Here is a 19,243-nt window from a genome sequence, read left to right on the forward strand (position 1 = left end):
TTATTAAAAACAAAATGTAATAAATTGACAAAAATCATTTAGATATTGTTTTCATTAATTGAAATTTAGGAGTTAGGGGTTGGGACAGCCACCTCCCAATAATAAGTAACATATAAAGTATATTTTTTTATATATTACATTTTGTTCTATCTCAATTAATGTATTGTGATTACATAGATCATAAGATGATATTAGTACACATGTAAGGTCTGACTACTTCAGTGTTTTTTTAAATAGTTTTTTCATTGTGGGACTGCAATTTCAAACAATTCGGTAGAATGGTCCATATACCAAGGTTTTTGACTTGGCTAGAGGTTTTTAACATTACAGATTGGAGCTGGGTTCTGACTTTGAATCTGTCTTCCATGGCTCCAAAAACACATAGCGTAAACAGAAGGGAAAGTTATTGTGTGAATATCTCATTTTAGAAAAGAAACATTAAGCAGTGTGCAACACAAGACTGCGGTCTACTTTCAAGTCTGAACTGGTTCAAGAGTAGTGGTACCTTTGTGGCAACATGATATTGATGTTATCATCTCATCAGGTGATAACATCAATATCATGTTGCCACAAAGGTACCACTACTCTCTGTTATGTTCACAAACTGTACCCTGCTCTTCCTCATTATCTCCAGCAAGCCGAACAGGCTGGGGCAGAGATTATGTGTGTGTGTGTGTGTGTGTGTGTGTGTGTGTGTGTGTGTGTGTGTGTGTGTGTGTGTGTGTGTGTGTGTGTATCATGGTCATTATCATGGTAGTATCATGGTCAGTATCATGGTCAGTATCACAGTCAGTATCATGGTCAGTATCATGTCAGTATCATGTCAGTATCATGGTCAGTATCGTGTCAGTATCATGGTCAGTATCGTGTCAGTATCATGGTCAGTATCGTGTCAGTATCATGGTCAGTATCGTGTCAGTATCATGGTCAGTATCGTGTCAGTATCATGGTCAGTATCGTGTCAGTATCATGGTCAGTATAATGTCAGTATCATGTCTGTATCATGGTCAGTATCATGTCAGTATAATGTCAGTAACATGTCAGTATCATGTCAGTATCGTGTCAGTATCATGGTCAGTATCATGGTCAGTATAATGTCAGTATCATGTCAGTATAATGTCAGTATCATGTCAGTATCATTATCAGTATGCCCACACATAAACAAAGGCAGCATGCCCACACACAAACAAAATGGTCTGTTTGTTATCTGTTTTATTTCTTGATTAGACATCAATTTACAGTGACACTGAAATGTTGCTTTGTTTTATCTACAAGGTAAACCATATGTTTGCTCCATGTACCCAGTAAAATCAGTTAATTTATCCACTTGTAACTCTGAGAGTGTCAGAGTTAAATTAACACTGAGGTTTGTACTGTTTGCACATGTGGAGTTTTACTTCACTTTCACTTCAACAGTTTTCAGTGTATTTGCTGTTGATATAAAGGAAAAAAATCAGTGTCTTTCTTTGGTCTTAAGTCCTCCCTCTTCCATCCTCAAAAGCAAGCCTATATGTGTATTTGCGTTACTGTACAGCACACTCCAGATGTCAGTATGCTGTATAATGGTTGGAATATAGTAATGACTAAGGGAAAGACGTGGCATTTGGTTTGGTGATAATGCGTAGCTGCACGGCTCCAGCTATTTGAGGCCAATACCACACTGTAGAGTCCAATAAGTACAATCAAACTCTCCTTCTCTCCACATGGTCAGTAAATCTAGGTCAAGTTAACAATCTCCTGGCAACATTTTATTTTCTTGAAATATCCACACTTCACTTCTGAGTGAGGTGCTGATTAGAGCCCGACCGATCTGTTTGGCCGATATATCAGCCATTATTTGACTTTTTGGGACGATCTGTACGATGGGTACAATTATGCTGACGATGTGTCACGATTTTTTTCACCACTTTCAACCCTTGTCAATGTAGGCAAAAATAAATGTGATCTACCAGCTCACCATGTGTTGACACGTTGTGAGCTTGTAGATGTGCTATAAAAAAATAGCATAGGGCTACAGTGGTTAAATAAAATAATGTTCAGTTTATGTGTATTTTAATTGTATTTGTTTGCTTTTTCATTGTATAATTAAAGTTAAATGTTCTTTTAAGTTTATTTATTTTATTATTTATTTTTGTATCTATCAAAAAGTTGTTTGTATGCATGTTGTGTATTTTTATTTATTTGTTTGCTTATAATTCAATGTGATATTTTTGGTCAAAACAAAACGTTTTTTTTTTTAAAGGTTAAAGCACTATATTCTGATTCAGTATTCATTGCTATAGAGTGTTTGTTCAACAACAGGGTTCCCCCATCTCTCCAACAGAAAATACATTTTCAGGTGGGTTGCAAATTTTCAACCAATCGGGACAGAGTACCCATTTATCAACTTCAATTTGATATTGTTCCAGTTCCAATTTTGTCTGCCCATTTCTTTGTGTCATCACTTCCAATTCCACTTGTTTATCCTGTATGAGTTCTCTCTCCTGATTGGCCTGAAATTGGTATCCCGACCTGAAAATGCACTTTCTGTTTATTAAAGAGCCAGAGAGACAGGGAGACCCCTGTTACTGAACAAACACTATACCAATGATTACTATCAGAATATATAGTTATTTAACATGTATTTTAACAAAGGAATATCACTTACCCTACCTTTAAATGTTCTAAAAAAAAATCTAATTGACTTACAAAATATCAGTCAAACATGGATAATCTGGTATTGGTCGGGCTCTAGTGCTGATATGGATGTTGCTAATCATGAACATGAAGACACTCAAGTACATTCAGAGTAGCACCTTTCATATTTCTGTGACATGAATAGTTTAAAAACAACAAATATAAAAAAAGATTAGAAAACACTTGATTGAAACACTGTCACGCCTGTTACATTTTTACAATATAAATAGTTGCAACACAGGGCTTAAAACATGGGAATATTTTACAATTTTAAGGCATTTTTGTCTGCAAGGGAAATACAGCGTTTGGAAATCAACTCTTCATATATTGTCCATTTCATTTAGGTTCGGTTAACCAATCACTACGGTTGCTTGAGATTTGGATATCCAAGGCAAACACCACCTTTCCTTTGTCCTCGCAATTTCATTCAGTCCCTCAAATCAGGGTACAAATCTTCTAGTTTGTTATGCTTTGCCTTATCTTGGTTCATTAGTGCTTTTCTTGGCATGGCCCACTGTCGTCCTAGGCATCCATGCTTTCGGGGGGAACTGCCCAGGTGAGGAGGGGTGAGAAGAAGCATTCAGATGCCCCTAGGCGGGGCCACAGTCAGAATAAACCACAGCCCAGAGATTATCAGTAGGGGTATCTGGAGATGGAGATGTAGATGATGAAGATGCTCTGGTAGTTGACCCTTCCCTGCACAGAGAGGGTGGTGGCCTGTACTTTAAGACGGGCCAGCCCCGGCCTGTCCAGGGGCCGCAGGGTGAAGATGATCCCCCTGCCCGCCTCGTCCCTGATCCCAAACATGTCCCCTTCCTGTTCCAGGATGGTGAAGTACGTACGTTCCTGCAGGACCCCCGACTCGGAGAAGGCCGACAGTCGCACCACGTTGTGATTGGCCGGGATGCCCAGGGGGAGGGTCAGCAGCTTGTACTGCAGGATCAGAGAGCCGCCCGCGGCGCAGTCTAGAGAGCAGGGTCTGTAGCACGTCCTGTCATACAGTATAGTAGCAGGAGAGAAACTGTCATTATGTCATCATTTTAACAACAACACACTAAATACACTTTAGCACTACAGCATTGGTTCTCCGGGGACCCCCAGGGGTCCGTGGGGGGGGGGGGGGGAGATCTACAAGCTATGAGCTTGGAGATTTGCTATTTTAGATGGGGGCGGTCCACAGCCAAATACATATCATTTTGGGGGTCCTTGACATGAAAACGTTTGAGAACCACTGCACTGTACTAGTAAGGCAAGTTATTTTACAGTCATTTGTTAGTACTGTATGTCTTTTACGCCATGTCAAATTGTCATTGACATTTGCACTAAAATAAAATGGGGCTAAAACGAAAAATCTATTAAAATAATTGTGAAAACGTTTTACATTTACTAACGAATATTCAAATAATCATGTAACAATTTTCAATTTACAACTTCACCAAAATGTGAATGCTGTTCTTTGTTCCATATTCTAACTACCCTTACTCTTCACATATACAGTATATTTTGGGCTGGTACTTTACCCTGGGCTTCCTCCTCTCTGGTAGGAGGCCGGGCAGGGTGTGTCCAGGCACTGGTACCCTCCCCGGGTGTTAAAGCACATCTGGTTGTGTCCACACTGGATACCTTGTACGGCGCACTCGTCTATGTCTGGAGGCAGAGGTTAGAATGTCTTTACTGTTAGCTGCGGTAATAAACAGGCAACATGATGCAGGATGTAGTTCATGTATGGCAAGTAATGTTCTTACCTTTACAACTCCTGCCGTTGGGTAAGAGCTGGTATCCGGAGGGACAGAGGCACTGAAAACTGCCAACGGTGTTTCGACATTCATGTTGGCATGGCTTCCTCAGCAGACACTCATCCACGTCTGTATATGCAAGACAACAAGTTGAAGAGGTCAACAAAGTTGATGGAATGCAGATTTGTTTTTGGTTTGAGATTAGTTTTTTATATTTTTTTTATACATGAAAAACAAACATTTATTTACATTTTGTTTTCTAAACACTTGTCTTTCCCCTCCTCCCACCCACAACCCTCTCCTCAACCCCATTACAGGACCCCACCCTTAATGCATCAGGACCACAACACTATCATCATCATAAATAACAATAAAATAAAGAACATTTAAAACAAAGGGGGGCAATATTAACTAAGGTAGGACATTAGTAAATAGAGTCCAGAGGGAAGCGCGCACATTCCAACAAAAACTTTTCAGGTGCTGAACAACAATACGTACATTGGAGGAAAGGAAGTGAAGTCCGCACACTGTAGCTCTCAGTAGATTTTTTTTTTTTTTTTTAAAGTTAAACAACGTTTCGACCATTGTGGGTCTTCATCGGGTCTCTAGGATCTTAGTAAGTCTGTGAGAGGGCACAATCTCTAGTAGAAAAGATTTTTTTTCTATCCAGGAAGAGTTCATGTCCAACCACAGTGGAAGCTGGGGTTCAAAATGGTGCGTCTGGCTGGGCCGGGCGCTCCAACAAACTGTTTGTGTGTCACTGCACTGGAGACTCCTTCACAGTGTTGCCAGGTCTGCTTATTATAATTTCCCCCCAAGATTTTATTTGAAAATAGCAGATCTACAAGCTCACAACGCGTCGCTATGCGACGCGTTGTGAGCTTGTAGATCTGCTATTTTCAAATAAGCTGATGTATATGTTTAAAGTGCTACTGTGGCCCATGTTCGCTTGTTTTTGGGCTTGTTTTCCTAGACCGGGTTGCTTGTTTCTCTCACAGAATCTGGCAACACCGCTCCTACAGTACAAGTTGATGCCAGCTGTTTAGCAGGGGGTGGAACTGGGAAGCATAGCATGTTCCTCTGCATGCGTTACCTAGTGAAACTCCTCTCTGTCTCTGTGAAAAGAAGCGGCTGGCAACTACACATTGGGGTCAAGGTAGTTGTCTACACCCTCCCCAAGACCAATAAGTAGGAGTTGCCAATGCCAGGAACTATACAAACATGGGGGGAATTGGCATTGACTAAAAGAAAATGGAGATCATGCATAAAATCGTTAATGCATAAAGTGAACGCCATATACTGTAAGTCGCATACCAAGAGGCTTGTAAATCCCATTTTATTAAATGGATCATTCCGGTCATTGATTATGATGGTTTATGCCACCTTCAAAAGTCATCGTAAAATACCCTATAAACACACACCTGTGACCGCATTACATCAGTCAGTGTTACTGCATCAAACAAATTGTTTCAAAATGTCAGATTTTGTTGTGAATTTTGATTTACTGGGTGGGCTAAACCTGGATGTGTGGTGAAAACAGATGGACAGGAGAGAGGAGGAAGACAGGGAGATATATATTTTAAAAAAGGACAGGAGACATATTGATATTAATGAGAGATAAATTGAAGAGCTGTACAAGTCAAGAAACAATGCTGGGACTGTTAAACTATTGGTCCGTTTACTGTTTTCAGACTTGTTGCACTCAGAAAGTTCTGACTATCGATTTTAAATCAATCACCAACATGGAACTAAACCAGACTAGCTTAATGAGTCTCTGCTCTGCGTCGTGCCTAACAACGCCCCTTAGCCATAAAATCCCTGTAAACCCCATTTCAGGTTATGTGAAGGACTTGTGGAGCAACCCAAAATACTGCAACAACGGAAGGTTCTATGCATGGGTAGCTTTAAGACCTTAGAAAAGACATGGACTTTTTTCTAAAGTGTAGCTGATCCTTATTTACATACACCACATGGAGTTAAAATCTGGTACAAATTAAGCCAACATACCTTAAGACCAATTTAGACGATGAACAACTTTGAATTGAATAATTATGGTGTCTCAAAAGTACAGAGAAAGAATGATCCCTCTATGGCATTTCACGATATTTAGTCATTTGCATCTTCAGATCCTTTTCCAAATGGATTTCTTTAATAAAATTAAAGTTTCCATATTATGCGAGCTGAGGAAGGAGTATCGTGCCAATTACCCCTTTAAAACTTAAGTGCTAGAATAGTTTATTGGGGCGATTGAGATGGAAAATGGGCGGAGCATAGATGAAAAGAAACTCTGCTAGAATCTGTAGAAGTGAGAACGAGGAATGTTGAACCTTGGTGTGATTTGATCAAAAGACATAAGATTATAATCAGTACACCGGCCTTTGATTTGAGGTAAACCCACTTTAAGTCGAGGTATTGAAACCTTTATCTATGATAGAGGGTGTAAACATGTCATTACTCACTATAGGGGGTTCGGGGGTGAGAAATCATTAAGTGAAAATGACCGTCTGAACTGTGCCCAAATCTTTAAAGAATGTTTCACAACACACAGATAATGGGGAGTTTCGAACAGAGCGGAGCATGTAATGAGGCCTGGCCACAAGACAAATTCTCTAATAACAACCATTCAGCGGTAGTAAAACCAGATGAGATCTTATTAGTCACCTAATAATAGTATTGGAAATTAGGTAAGGCTAAACCGCCGTTTTGGCTGTGTCTCTTCAGTATGACTTCATGTTGTATTTTTTTTTTTTGGGTCTCTTTTGTTTATAATAGGAATGAAGATAACAAGAACAATTCAATTTCCAGAGGTGGAAAAAGTACTCAAATGTTTTACTTAATTAAAAGTATCAATACTGCAATGTAGAAATACTCCGTTACAAGTAACAGTCCGGAATTCAAAATGTACTTGAGTAAAAGTACAAAAGTAAAAGTACTCATTATGCAGAATGTCCCATTTCACAAGTTTCCTAGGGCATTATGGGCATCAATTCCTGTCGATTTGATCCCTGATACCTGATCAAATCGACAGGAAGTGATGCCCATGATGCCCTAGGAGACTTGTGGATACAATGTATAAATATCTTTTGAAAATAGTAGATCTACAAGCTCAAAAAAGCGTCACGATGGGACGCATTATGAGCTTGTACGTCGGCTATTTTCAAATGGCCAAAATGTATATATGGCTGAAGTGGGTAATGTATGTTTTGTAATAATAATCTAAATTTACAAATTAGCTAGTAACTAAAGTTTTCAAATAATAATAAATGAAAATTGGAAGTACTCTAGTAAAATAAAAAATACCTCAAAATTGTACAAAAAACTGCACCTAAAAAAAAGTACAGTACTTGAGTAAATGTACTTAGTTACTTTACACCACTGTCAATTTCTGAACGTCTTCTTCTACAGATGTCCATTGTTGTCAACATCCTCAGCTGTTTACTAACAACCTGAGCTGGTGATGGATAAAACAAATCTTATGGGGCAGTTTTTGTAGACTAGCTAGCTAACTAACAGCTGTTTCTCTGATAGTTTATGTTCGTTTCCCAAGGCAACAGTTACAAAACCGGACGTTCACATGTTCAGGGCAGCTGTTATTGTTTACTGCCTAGAAACCATTGATAGTTGTCTCTGTGCTCATGTAACAGGGTGGTTCACTACCTCAGCCTGATGGCCTGAAAGTCTAATCAGGTCCCCTGACCTACAGGGACTTCCCTTTGGCTTAGTGGTTAAGATGTTGGCTTTCCACGCGGGAGACCCGGGTTCGAATCCCGGGCGTTACAATGGTGCCGTGACCCGGATGGAGTTTCCCCGTGGGAGGAGGAGGTCAAAAGGGGGGTGAGTGTAACAGAGTGGTTCACTACCTCAGCCTGATGGCCTGAAAGTCTAATATCTCCCCCGAGTGATTGAGATATCCCTATGGCTTAATGGTTAAGATGTTGGCTTTCCACGTGGGAGACCCGGGTTCGAATCCCGTTACACTCACCCACACACGTGCCGTCCCTGCTGGTGTACCCCATGGGACAGCTCTGTCTGGTGATGCGGGACGCCCCGTGGGTGCTGCGCGAGAGAATGGGTCTGCCCAGCGACGAGACGAGCTGCGGACGGAGCCTGGCTCTGACACGGGTGCCGTTGGTGAAGGTCTGCCCTCTCTGTAAGCCGGCACAAGAGCGCCCGTCCCCGAGGAGCACGGTGCCCGGCGGGCAAAGGCACCTGAAGCTGCCCGGTACGTTGCGACACTGGTGCGCACAGGGGTTCGGCGTCTGCAGGCACTCGTCGATATCTGAAAGGAAAAACAAAGACACTTAACTCAATTCTTCATATATTTTTTGCATGTTTGTATTGATTTGTAATATGACTGATGATGGTTTACAGCAGTGGTTCTCAACCAGTGGTCCGGGGAACCACCAGTGGTCCTTGAGGGGGTTCCAGGTGGTCCCCAGCTAAATGATGGAGATTTGGTAAGCCATAGATCTTTAACTCTTGAGAGCTAAATGATGGAGAGTTGGTAAGTATAGATCTTTAACTCTTGAGAGCGTAAAATGAAACCAAATGGACCCTTACGGGTCCATTTGGTTTCATTTTCCGCTCTCAAGAGTAAAATTATTGCGTTACATAATTAAGGAATTGTTAGAATTGTTATTTTGATCAACGTTGGCCTGTTATCTCTCCTAATGGTACCACAATCAATACAGCATGGAATTGTGGACAAAATCGTATCCAATGATAACAAAATGTTCTAAGTCTTGGGTCTGAGATTCTAAATCACATCAAATGGTGGTCCGTGGCTCAAATGCTGAATAAATAATGGGCCTTGATATGAAAAGGGTTGAAAACCACTGTTTTTTACAGTATTATCAGACAAATTAATGTCCTTACCTAGACATGGGAGTCCTACTCCCTGGGAACGGTACCCTCTTGGACACACACAACCATAACCTCCAACGGTGTTCTGACATATCTGAGTATAGCGGCACATGTGACTTCCGTCCTGGCACTCGTCAATATCTAAAAAAATAAAAAACAGTGATATTTAATTTGTACTAAACATGATGTTCAAATACTGTTTACTAGTGATGTAAACACAGTGATGGGGTCAGGTTTTTTCATAACCCGCCCCCACCACGGAGCCCAACCTGCCCCAACCCATCCCGCAAAACAATATGTAAATCAACGACACAGCCCGTCCCGCAACTCGCAAAAACAAAAAGTAGCCTACCGACCGGCTTTTCAACACACTAGCAACGCCAAGCCTGTCCACTCAATCACTTTCGAGAGAGAGAGAGAGAGAGAGAGAGAGAGAGAGACCCAACCCATCCCGCAAAACAATATGTAAATCAACGAGAGAGAGAGAGAGAGAGAGAGAGAGAGAGAGAGAGAGGGGGGGGGGGGGGGGGGTTAGGGAGAGATTGTATTCCTATTTATATGCAATATTTGTTCCACTCTTGCTTTGGCAATGTAGACGTATGTTTTCTCATGCCAATAAAGCTCATTTGAATTCAAATTGAAGTGAGAGACAGAGAGAGAGAGGGGGGGAGGGGGTAGAGAGAGAGAGAGAGAGAGAGAGAGAGAGAGAGAGAGGGGGGTGGGAGAGGTAGGGAGAGAGAGAGACAGAGAGTGAGGGAGTGTGTGTGTGTGTGTGTGTGTGTGTGTGTGTGTGTGTGTGTGTGTGTGTGTGTGTGTGTGTGTGTGTGTGTGTGTGTGTGTGTGTTATGGGCCGTTTTTCCAACAATTAGATTGACATTGAGACAGCTGTGCATAATTGCATCGTGTGTCGCTGTTGACCCGCAACGCCCGCCCCGCAATAATTGTGTCTGAAACCTTGACCTGTGCGGCCGCCCCGTGGTGGTTCAACCTGCGGGACCTGCGGACGACGGGTCGGCCTGCGCATCACTACGGTTTACCTTTTATTTTACGATATGGCCAGAGGGTTTGTCTGTATGTATTGCATAATCACAAAGTAGACAATTACAATCATAGGTAATGTGTGCATGACGTCACAAAATAGAACCACCTCCACCTCCAGCCATAAACAACCGCAGAATGAACAGTCTGCACAAACCAGCAAATACCTGGCCAAGTGAAAATGAACCTTATGAAGAGTGTGAAAGTTGGATCGAAGTTTAAAATCTATGCTTGTTAAAAAGAAAATGTTTCCAGTGAAGTATTTATAGAGATCAATTTGGCATAGACCCCCCCGCCACACTAGGACATGCACGCAAACAGCCAGCCTGTATGGAATGGCTTTGCCAATGAACACTGCATTGTGATTAATGTGGCTTTGTCCACAATGTGCTGACATAGTGACTTATCAATAGCAAAAGTTTGGAAAGGGAGACTCTTTCACCTGTACATTGGGAAGCAACAATACAGATTTAACTCTTGTTACAGAGCATTTGTACGTACTTTACCAGACAGTACAGTGATGAATGACTGCAAATAATAGAATGTGGAGATTACATGCCAAGACAGGTTGTGGGCTGGATTGATGTCACATAATGCTGTGCATGAACGCACTAACAACGTCAACTACCAGGACCCACCACTATGATCTTTAAGAGAAAGATAATGGGTGTATAATGGCCTCTTACAAAAGGAGGTAGTGTCTGGACACTACCTCCGCTGTATGTTATGGCATCGTCAACATTTCTATCAATCAGATCTTCATCAGGACATAATATAATATGATAATAGCCTCTCTTACCCATGCAGGCCCCATTCTCCGCTTTGGTCATGCCAACAGGGCAGCTGTCGAAACACTGGTATCCTCCCTCTGTGTTGCGGCACTGCTGATGAGCTGGGCACACATTTCTCATGCACTCGTTGATGTCTGTAGAAATAACATTACATTACGTTATTACAATCATTGCAATAAGAGTTGTCATCCATTATAACCTTGGCCAATGCCACAGGCTGCTGTCTACTTATGCAGCCATGGAGTCAGACCTGAAGCCACATGCATTAACCTAATAAGACCTGGAACTGTGTCATTTTTAGATTTGAGCAAAAAAGCATTATTTTACACTATGGGCTATTCAAAAATAGCAGATATACAAGCTCATAGCGCGGCACCGAGTGCCACGCTACGAGCTTGTAGATCTGCTATTTTTGAAAATTCATGAAAATGTGTGCAAATCTTTGAATATATATTTTTTTAAAGCAAAGATTTTTAACTCAAATCTTTGCTTCTGGGGGGTCCCTGGACCAAAATATTTTGATGGGGGTCCGCGGCCAAATACATATAATTTTGGGGGTCCTTGACATGAAAAGGTTTGAGCACCACTGATACAGAAACATACGTTTTTCAGAAAACTGTTGAGATTTAGGAGACATAGTAGAATCGGCTTCAATTACAATTACAAAGTCACCTTATCACCGAATATCATGGATTAAAGCAGTGGTTCCCAACCAGTGGTCCGGGGACCACCGGTGGTCCTTGAGGAGTTTCCAGGTGGTCCCCAGCTAAATGATGGAGAGTTGGGTACCAAATGGATCCTTATGAGTGTACTCTTAAGAGTGTAAAATGAAACCAAATGGACCCTTACGGCTCCACTTGGTTTCATTTCACGCTCTCAAAGGGTAAATTATTGTTACGCATCTGCCTTACTTAATTTACAAGAAGTCTACACAATTAGAGAACGTAGAAGAAATAAAGAATTATTTTGACAAAATCTTTATCCAACGACAACAAAATAGTGTCTTGGGGTCTGAGGGGCTAAATCTCATCAAACGGTGGTCCGTGGCTCAAATGCCGAATAAATAATGGACCTTGATATTAAAAAGGTTGAAAACCACTGGATTAAAGGACATAATGTCTAAGCAAGATTTGAGCAAACTTTTCCATGCATTTATCTTCAGTAGACTCGACTAGACCTGTAAACAGTCTTTACAGGTCTGCTTAAAAATGCTGCTGCTGAGTCTGTACGAATACCAAGAATCACATCACGCCAGTTCTCAGATCGTTACAGTGGCTGGTGCTGGCTTCCTGTTTGTCAAATAATTTATGGCAAAATACCACTGTTGGTTTATAAAGCATTTAATGGATTAGGGCCAAAATTTCATTTTCTGATCTTCTGCAACTTTATGAACCATCCAGACTTATCAGGTCGTCTGGGACAGGTCTGCTTTCTGCCCCCAGGGTCAAAACTCAGCACGGAGGAAAAGCATTCCGTTTTTAAGCACCACATATCTGGAACACGCTCCCAGAAAAACTGCAGGTCTGCTACAGCTCTCAGTTCTTCTAAATGGAAGACCTTTCTGCTTGCCGCTGCATTTTACTGGGGTTTTGAGACATTTCTGGGGCTGCAATGTCATTTTACTGTCACGGTATTATCTGTTTTAGTTTAGTCTTATTTTCTGTTCTCTTTAAGTCTTTAATAATATTAATAATATAATTGTGTGTTTATTTTTGCACTGCTCTTAATGTTTCGTGTAAAGCATATTGAATTTGATCTGTGCTACTAAATTAACGTGTCATGCCTTGCCTGACTTGAACTGCCTAAAAATAATATATATATATTTATTTTATCTTTTGAGGGGAGAGGGGGGGTCACTTTCTTGACATTTCCATGGCTGAAGTCCATCAGCACCTCTTTGTTGAGATTGATTCTCATCTCAGAATAACTGATTGAGTCCCAGCCAGGTTTCAACGTCTATAAACGACTGCACTTTCTGTTTAGTATGCCTTGACAGGCTCATATATGAACACCCCAGGTCAGGCCTGAACCCTGTGTGTGTGTGTGTGTGTGTGTGTGTGTGTGTGTGTGTGTGTGTGTGTGTGTGTGTGTGTGTGTGTGTGTGTGTGTGTGTGTGTGTGTGTGTGTGTGTGTGTGTGTGTGTGTGTGTGTGTGAGAGGGGGGGGGTGAATCCCCCCAAAATCCAAAACCAAAATGTCCATGCCTTTTCCAGATGTTTTCAGACTCCTGTTTATGATCCGTAGGAGGAGGAGCCCTGCTGAGCTAGTTGAATGACCACTATATTATTGTTATTATTATTATTATTATTATGATGGTACGCACTTTCTGATGTACCATTTTAATGTACCATCTTTATCTGTACCAGCGGTGGAAAGTAACTAAGTATATTTATGTAAGTACTGTACTTAAGTACAATTTTGAGGTATTTGTACCTTACTTGAGTATCTCCAATTTCCAATACTTTTACTTCTACTCCACTACATCTTGGATCCAAATATTTTACTCCACTACATTTATTTGAAAACTTTAGTTACTAGTTACTTTGAAGATTATGATTATTATTACTAAAGATACATTAACCACTTCAGCCCTATATTGTAACAGAGTACTTTCACATTGCCGTATTGATACTTTTACTTTAAGTAAAACATGTGAGTACTTTTTCCACCACTGATCTGTACTGTATTTGTCTATTGTGTTCTATTGACATAGCAGCCTGCAAGCACATGTCCTATTGGGCCAATAAAGGTAATCTAAATAACAAACTAACCCAGGCAGCGGTGTCCAGAGAGCTGGTACCCAGGGTGACACACGCAGCGGTAGGACCCCAGGGTGTTGAGACATTGATGCTGACAGGGCGAGACAGAAGACTCCTGGCACTCATCCACATCTGAAAGAGACATTACTTACAGATCAGGTTTGGCAGATCTTCAAGAGCATTGCATTTTTCTACATACATACAGTATACTATATAAAGTTGAGACAGGTTAACCCATTAAGACCAGGAACGCATATGTGTCATTTTAGATTTTAGCTATAACCATTATTTTGTACTTTGGCTATTAAAAGATACCAGATCTACAAGCTTGTGGCGCGGCCGAGCTTGTAGATCTGCTATTTTTGAGTAATCGTGAAAATTTGTGCAAATCTTTGAATGTAACTCAAATCTTTGCTTCTGGGGGGTCCCTGGAACAATAGATTTTTAGATGGGGATCCGCGGCCAAATACGTATCATTTTGGGGGTCCTTGACATGAAAAACTTTGAGAGCCACTGATATAGAAACTTTTTTTTTTTTTTTCAACAAAATGTTAGGATTTAGAAGACATTTTGTAGAATGGGCCTCAGGTCTTAATGGGTTAACACAGTGATTAACAGTCTTTACCTTCACAGCTGGTCCCCATGGTGCTGGGTTTAAATCCTGGGCCACACTTGGCCTGGCAGCGATACGTCCCCACTGTGTTCACACACTGCTGGTTGTAGTGGCACATGTGGGAACCCTGGGCACACTCATCGATATCTGCACATACATGATAACAGGTCAGTGGTGGTAAAAGTATTCAAATGTTTTATTTAAGTAAAAGTGTCAATGCTGCAATGCAGAAATACTCTAAGTAAAAGTCTGGTAATCAACATTTACTTGAGTAAAAGTACAAAAGTATTGGCATCAACATATTCTAGTACCAAAAGTAAAAGTATTCGTTATGCAGAATGTCCCGTTTCACAAGTTATCATTAGGTCTAAAATGTATAAAAATGTTTTGAAAATAGCAGATCTACAAGCTCACAACGCGTCGTAGATCGGCTATTTTCAAATGGCCAAAGTTTAAATAGGGCTGAAGTGGTAAATAATCAAATCTACAAAGTAACTAGTAACTAAAGTTTTCAAATAATTGCAGCGGAGTAAAAGTACAAAAGTATTGATATTTGGAAATACTCCATAAAAGTAAAAGTACTTAAAAGTTTTTACTTAAGTAAATGTACTTTACACCACATGATAACAGGTCAAACACGGACAGTACACCATTCACATCTTTTGTAGAGAGTTCTGAGTTAGAGGGGATTGAAAACGGTTTGTTGAGGTCATAGGGAAATAAGAGATCCATTTGAAAGTGAGCCTACGCCTAGCTCTGGTATCATTTATTTTATTCTAATCTGCACCGTCCCCGCCAACTAAAATAAACTACTGATATAATCATTTTACCTCCCCTTACTTCTTAAATTCCTTTTGTTTTTACAGCGTGGCTGCCGAGGCCATAGAGAGAGATTTTCTGTCAGTCCCTAAGTCTGTGAGTCAGGGGATAACCTTACAGACTGTTGGACTGATCAGCACTAGATTCATTTAACTTTTTAAACTTGAATGTTACTGACCAAATCATCATGACATCACCACATTACATCACCACAACCAAAAGAACAGTGGACACTTTAGAACAGTGGTTCTCAACCTTTTCAGGCCGCGACCCCTCAAAATAACCCCCCCCCCCCACCCTGACAAGTTTGACTGGGTTCCACAGATAAATATTGTGGAAAATAGCCGATCTACAAGCCCACAACGCCTCAAGTGAGCTTGTAGATCAGCCATTTTCACAATTTTTGCCTCTTTCTTATATCATTTGAAAACTTGGCCAATGTTTGACTAGTTTTTATAGTGTAGTTTGTTGATTACTTTCGATGCAGTACTGGTCTTTTTCTTTTCGAGGTATTAAAAGTCCTTAAATTGCCACATCACTGTCATCTAGGGGACCCCCCCCAAAAGCATGCGGGGACCCCCCTGGGGGTCCCGACCAACAGGTTGAGAACCACTGCTTTAGACCATTAGAAATATATGATTTTGTTCTAAAATAGCCATAGGTTGGCAAACTAGACATACTGTAGCTAATGTACTGGACACTTCATTTTATATTGCCAAAATGTCCATAGACATTCTACCCTGGAAATATGCGTTTGTTTACAAACATTCAAACATGCTGAGGTCAATACTGGAAGTCAAAGGCGTGTCGAATCAGGCTGAAACCGTGGCCAAATATGGAGACATAACTGACGTAACGTCAGCACTGGCCGCACGAAGTCCAAGATCCACATGGAAGCCATGCTGTTTTAGACCCCCGTCTTGTTTTTCTTTGTTCTTTTATTGGCCAATGAAACGCTGATGTTTGTATGTATATAAATGCACTGCATTTATATATGTAGTTGTGTACACAAATCTATGTACAGTACATATTATTATGCAAAGTAGAACACAACTTCTCAACCAATTAAGACCGGGAACGCATCTGTGTCATGTTAGGTTTCTTTGGCTATTGAAACATAGCAGATCTACAAGCTCATAGCACGGCACTGAGTGCCGCGCTACGAGCTTGTAGATCTGCTATTTTTGAAAAATCTTGAAAATTTGTGCAAATCTTTATATTTATATATTTTAAAGCGAACATTTGTAACTCAAATCTTTGCTTCTGGGGGTCCCGGGAACAAAATAGTTTGAGATGGGGGTCCAATATCATTTTGGGGGTCCTTGACATGAAAAAGTTTGAGAACCACTGATAGCAACATACGTTTTGTTTTTAAACTGTTAGGATTTAGAAGACATTTTATAGAATCGGCCTCAGGCCTTAATGGGTAAAAAAAAGTTACACTGACTGTAGTACACTGTATGTGTAATATTTACATTTTCATAGAAAAAAAAGGTTGTCCTGACCTTGACAGGTGTTGGATTCGGTGGAGATGGTGAAGCCAGAGGGACAGGCGCAGGAGAAACCCCCCATGATGTTATTACAGGAGTGAGAGCAGGGAGACTGGAGATCACACTCGTCCTCATCTGGTGACCAGGACACATTTCATTATCTAATGGCCCCCACTTTAGGGCTGTCACCAGGGTTGCCAGATCTGCTTATTATAATTTCCCTGCAACATTTTATTTGAAAATAGCCGATCTACAAGTACAACTTGTAGATCTGCTATTTTCAAATAGCTGATGTATATGTTAAAGTGCTCGTGTGGCCCATAGTCGCTTCTTTTGGGCTGGTTTTCCTAGACCTGGTTGCTTGTTACTCTCACAGAACCTGGCAACACTGGCTGTCACCATCATGACATTGTACTTGACGACGAATTGTCACACAAATAATAGCGTTTGGAACATACGAGTACAAAGTGCATTTACGTTTGGCTTTTAGGCTTTGAACACCAAAATTGCACGGGGCAATAATCCCCTTGCCGGGATAATGACAAATAACTTAAATATACAAAGATGATGGGGCCTCCTCACTGGCAGGTGAATCAGTAGTACATTGGTTCTCAAAGTGGGGTCTGGGGACCCCCAGGGGTCCTTGGGGGGGGTTCCAGGGGGTCCCCAGCAAAAGTAGTTAACATACTGTAGCATCACATAATTTTAACCACTTCAACCTTTTATACTTTGGCTATTCAAAAATACCAGATATACAAGCTCATAGCGCGGCACCTATGTGCTTGTAGATCTGCTATTTTTCAAAAATCTTGAACATTAGTGAACATTTTTAACACAAATCTTTGCTTCTGGGGGTCCCTGGCACAGCATATTTTCAGATGGGGGTCCGAGGCCAAATGTTGATCAATTTTGGGGTCCTTGACGTGAAAAGGTTTGAGAACCACTGCAGTAGTAGCTACAACAGCGGTGACAACACAGAAACGTGTGTGGGGAGGAATCAATTGGCATAACGATTACATTGGGGAGAAAAAGTGATAAAAAGCGTTGCGATGCGACCCCTTGTGAGCTTGTAGATCTGCTATTTCCGCTAACGATTATGCGATATAATTGTGATTATCTAAATTTGCGACCAGACAATTATGCTAATCGTGACAGGCCTATTGTCCCACTTCCTGAAACCAAAGTCCCACTACTGTGGCCATGAAGTCTTGATTCTAAAAACCATCTCATAGATTCATGTTTTTTACACGTTAAAGCTGTCGCCTATTATCTATAAGAAACAGGAGGTGGAAAATAAACATACCAGCACAGTAGGAGGCCGTGTCCAGGAAGAAGCCTTGAGGACATGTCTCTCCATCGCCCTCTGGAGGAAAAGAACGCCATTAGCATGAACAGTTATCAGTGGTGGTGGAACTAAAATGTTTTACTTAAGTAAAAGTATCAATTCTGCAACGTAGAAATACTCTGTTACAAGCTAAATTTACTTGTGCTAAGTGCAAAAGCATTTGGTATCAAAATGTTTAAGTACCAAAAGTAGAAAGTAGGCCTACTCATTATGCAGAATGTCCCATTTCACAAGTTTTCAAATGTATAAAATGTATGCAAATATTTTGAAAATAGCAGATCTACAAGCTCACAATGCGTCGCATCGCGACGCATTGTGAGCTTGTAGATCGGCTATTTTCAACTGGCCGAAATGTATGTGGGTATGAAGTGGTTAATGTATGTTTTGTAATAATAATCAAAATCTACAAAATAACAAGAAAGTTGTCAAATAATTGTAGTGGAGTAAAAGTATAATATTTGTAAAAGTACAGAAAATTGGACATACTCAATTAAAGTAAACAATACCTCAAAATTGTACTTAAGTACAGAACTTGAGTAAATGTACCTAGTTACTTTCCACCACAGTTTATGTATTACTAGCTAAACGTACAAATTCGATCATTTGGGCCCACAAACCTGGTATGAGCAAGTTGGCAGTGATCTGGAAGTCCAGGGTGAGAGTGAACATGCTGTAGACACTGTTGAGCCCAGAGACTCTGAGCAGCTGCAGGAGGGGCCCCTGGCGTTCCTCCTGGCCCTCGTAGATGATGGTGTGGTTACAGCGCAGCACCATGGGGGGCCCTCTCTCTCTCTGGTGGGTCTGAGAGGACCAGGAGTACAGCTGGCCCGGACCCGTCTGCACGTACGACTCATCGTACTCCTTATACAGGAGAGGAGAGAGAGTGGTCCCAAATGTTATTACAGAAACCTGAGCAGATTACAGGTATCTGATGGAAGACATTCACTTCATGTCTTCCATGAGCTTGTAGCAGATCTACAAGCTCATAGCGCGGCACTCGGTGCCGCGCTATGAGCTTGTATATCTGCTATTTTTGAATAGCCAAAGAAAGCTAAAGTGACACAGATGCGTTCCAGGTCTTAATGGGTTAAGTAAAAGCATGAATACTGTAATG

The 19,243-nt window shown here is 41.0% G+C and overlaps 1 protein-coding gene across 1 annotated transcript in view; it reads right to left on the reverse strand.

Moving 5' to 3' along the window:
• Positions 1-1,224: 1,224 nt before the first annotated feature.
• Positions 1,225-19,243, reverse strand: part of hmcn2 (hemicentin 2) — a gene marked incomplete at its 5' end in the record, with an annotated part of 108,285 nt that continues 90,266 nt past the window's right edge. Inside the window, 11 exons of the mRNA XM_084055496.1 lie at positions 1,225-3,667; positions 4,197-4,323; positions 4,422-4,541; positions 8,395-8,691; positions 9,288-9,416; positions 11,113-11,238; positions 13,875-13,994; positions 14,488-14,622; positions 16,800-16,919; positions 18,088-18,147; positions 18,747-18,990. Coding sequence (XP_083911622.1) covers positions 3,310-3,667; positions 4,197-4,323; positions 4,422-4,541; positions 8,395-8,691; positions 9,288-9,416; positions 11,113-11,238; positions 13,875-13,994; positions 14,488-14,622; positions 16,800-16,919; positions 18,088-18,147; positions 18,747-18,990 — 1,836 coding nt within the window. The 3' untranslated portion in view covers positions 1,225-3,309. The remainder of the gene's footprint in view (positions 3,668-4,196; positions 4,324-4,421; positions 4,542-8,394; positions 8,692-9,287; positions 9,417-11,112; positions 11,239-13,874; positions 13,995-14,487; positions 14,623-16,799; positions 16,920-18,087; positions 18,148-18,746; positions 18,991-19,243) is intronic.

The sequence above is a fragment of the Gymnoscopelus microlampas genome, assembly GCF_963454915.1.
Source record: "Gymnoscopelus microlampas genome assembly, chromosome: 4".
Classification (NCBI taxonomy): Eukaryota; Metazoa; Chordata; class Actinopteri; order Myctophiformes; family Myctophidae; genus Gymnoscopelus; species Gymnoscopelus microlampas.